The sequence below is a fragment of the Petaurus breviceps genome, unplaced genomic scaffold (genome assembly GCF_028583685.1).
Source record: "Petaurus breviceps papuanus isolate PSGF00001 unplaced genomic scaffold, PetGlider_PUasm1.0 89794, whole genome shotgun sequence".
NCBI lineage: Eukaryota > Metazoa > Chordata > Mammalia > Diprotodontia > Petauridae > Petaurus > Petaurus breviceps.
In genome coordinates this window covers 145398-148478 of record NW_027187123.1, presented here as the reverse complement: position 1 = coordinate 148478, position 3081 = coordinate 145398, and the positions used below count along the sequence as shown (strand labels likewise).

General features: G+C 56.7%; 1 protein-coding gene across 1 annotated transcript in view; it reads left to right on the top strand.

The window, feature by feature from the left end:
• Positions 1-3081, top strand: part of TRPM5 (transient receptor potential cation channel subfamily M member 5) — a 45025-nt gene that overhangs the window by 6633 nt on the left and 35311 nt on the right. The window contains exons 2-3 of the mRNA XM_069107294.1: positions 1116-1186; positions 1978-2128. Of these exons, the coding sequence (XP_068963395.1) occupies positions 1116-1186; positions 1978-2128 (222 nt within the window). The remainder of the gene's footprint in view (positions 1-1115; positions 1187-1977; positions 2129-3081) is intronic.

The window sequence follows — 3081 nt, the reverse complement described above, 5'->3', positions numbered from 1 at the left end:
CCACCCAACCATACATACATACATCCATTCATCCATCCACCCACCCACCTACCCATCCATCCATCAATACATACACACATACAACCCCACAGTTCTTACTGAGAGCCTGCTCTGTGTAAACGTGGTCTGGGGGCACCCTCTTTTTTCCTCTATTCTACTAACTTAAATCTAACAAAATCATCAAAGTCCAGTCCTAACCCTGCCACCACTTCCACCAGGAAGCCCTCCCTGACCGCCTCAGGCCACACTTCGAGTGCCCAATCTTAGGGTTTGCACACACACTCTGGACAAAATGTAGTTGGGGCACCAAGGGGGCTGCCCCAGAAAGGTGCCCCCTCTCCCAGAATGGGGCTCCTCTAGGGTGTGGCCCAAAGGCGAAGAGGGATCCTCCTATTTTAACAAATGGCCTTGGCTGAGCTCAGTTGGTTCTAATCGCTAAGTACACAAGTGGTCTTTTCTAAATGTCGGTGCCCTGGAACAAAATATGTGATGGCCCCACCCTAGTCCTGGAGAAATGACTTTTGTTTCTTTGAGGCTTATACTTTGATGTATTTTGTGTCTATTCACATGCGACTGTCTCTCCCAGCCCCACCTCCCATGCTTCTGTGTCGGTCTGTGGTCTCCCCAGAGCCTGGCCTGTGTCAGGCACACAGTAGGAGCTTAATGCAGGATTGCTGATTGATTGGGAGGAGAGATGAATGCCTGTGGGGATCCACACAGCCCCTCCCAGTTCAGGTTTCACCACTGCCTTTTTACCCTCAGTGTCCTGTTCTGCCTCTGACACAGACATCATCGGGGCTTGCTGGATTCTGGATTGAACTGAACTGAATTGCATTGAATGGAGGGCTCAGTGGAGGTCCCCATTCAGAGAAGGCCACAGGGATGCCTACAGGCCCCTGCCTGACTGACCCCTCATCCCAACCCAAAATTCCTGCTTCTAGTTAGGGCAGAGAAAGCCGATGTTTCTCTTGCTATTCCCAAGGGCTGATCTGGCTGGTTCCGGTTCCCCTGCCAGGGAAGGGGTAGAGGCTGGAGGCATCTGCCCCTTTGACCTTCTAAGAGGAAGCAAGGAGCCCAGGGGTGCTCCTGGCCAAGATCATTCTTTTTCTTTCCAGAGCCTGGGCCTCGAAAGTGCCCGATGGACAAGTGCCAGCACCCGAGACAAACTGGACGCGTCTGCTCCTGGGTGAGCCCTGCGGCTTTGCTGGGGCGGGCAGGGCCAGACTGGAGGGGGGTCACTCATCAGACCCAGAAGCAGGCCTGGGTGACACGGGAGGGAGCTCAGGCCTGGGTGCCAGGAGGCTGGGTCTACCCCTAGCACTGCCCCCTGAGGAAGCTCAGGCTTGAGCACATCTTTGCCAGCCCCGGTCCCAGCCCCTCCACCCCCATCCCCACCCCATATTCTAGGTTCTCCCCTTTTCCAGCTCTGATAGGTCTAAGGCTCCTTCCACAGACCTGGGATGTTCTCTGGCCCTTTCTGTGGCTTCTGGTCTTCATTGTAGGGGCTACAGTTGTGACCCTAGATCTGTGGGTGTGGACTTGGGTTGGGCTGGAAGCTCAAAGGGCCAATCTTCAGGCCCAGCCCTCCTGTGCTCCAGCACACCCCCCACCCACTTAGAAGGACTGCCCCAGGGCTGGAGGGAGATGCCTGCTCAGAGTAGCTTGGCAGGAGCCAGGGAAGGCTTCAGAGAGGTAGCAGCCCCTGAGCTGGGCCTTGAAGGACAGACAGGTAGGAACTATCCCCTCAGCCCACATAGGATCCTGGGATTGGAGCAGCTGTGGACAGAAGAGCCTTTCTCCAGCTTTCTATAAGGCTCTGGCTGCTCAGCTCCAGTTCCTTGCCCAAATCCTGTGGCTGAGCTGCAGAGTGGGCTCTGAAGGGAGGAAGGCTGGGGGCCCAGAAGCCGCTCCCTCCTGAGGCTTCCTTTGCCTCTGCCCCCTCCCCTTTCCTCCCTTCTTGGTGGCTGCTCCTTGAAGACAAAGGGAAGCAGGCAGTGCCATCCAGGGGCCCTGCCCGAGGCACCCCCCAGCGGTCTGTGCCGGTAGCAAGGAGGCTGGAGCCTGGAAGGACTGGCAGTATCCCCAGGGAGAAATCAGCTTCATGGGTTCCGGAAAGAAGCATGCAAAGGTACAGGGGCCAGGATCTGGGCCCAAACCCAGGGGCCCCAGCGCTGGCTCCTGGCTGCAACCTTTCCCTGAATCTGGGGCTGCCAGCATTCTTAGTGTGGGAACTGTCTAGTGCAGGTCCTTGGGAGCAAGACTGCGATCCCCCAGTCACTCATTCATTCATTCACTCACTCATTCATTCATTCATTCTGTAAGTCTTGACTGGGAGTGCTCCCTTCCCCTCCCCCTGTGGTTGCTGGAGCCCCTGGGAAGATGCACCCTGGGCAATCAGGTCTAAGAGAATCGAAGATTCCCAGGGCCACCAAGGGTACCCCAAATGCTACCTAGTCCAGCCCACCCTCCACCCCCAGGCCGGAAGCCCAGCCCAGTCTGGCCTCAGACTCAGTGTCCATGCATGGAAGGAAGGTTCCAAAAGTGCCTAAAGAGTTTGGAGGACCCTTTGGGCTGAGCAGCTCCCAGGTCCTAGAAGACTTCTCAGAGGGGGTGTTGGCTGGGCCCAGAATTTGAAAAGGCAGTGAAAGGAGCTGGAAAAGTGTGGGGGTGGAGGTGGGATTGGGGGGGGCAATAGGGGTGGGGGTAGGGGACAGGGGTGTGAGGGTGGGGGATAGGGTGAGCAAAGTCAGGATTGCCTCAGGAAGGGGTGCCCATCCCTCTGAAGGGCTTCACCTGGAGGCTGCGCAGACACTTGACAGAAATGCCTAGGAGACTCTCGGCGAGGCGCAGCTGGCGCAGCTGGCTTCGATGCCGCTGCGGTCTGTTCAGCTAGTTTTATTCCCTTCTGCCAAAAAAGCAAAACCTCTTCAGGCCTTTATCCTTGTCCTAGCAGAGCCCACCTTGCAGGTTCCTTTATAGCTTCCCCCTCCCCTCCCTGTGGGCGCACACTCACACACACTCACATGCACGCACACACACTCACACATACTCACATGCACACACACGCACACACACTCACAC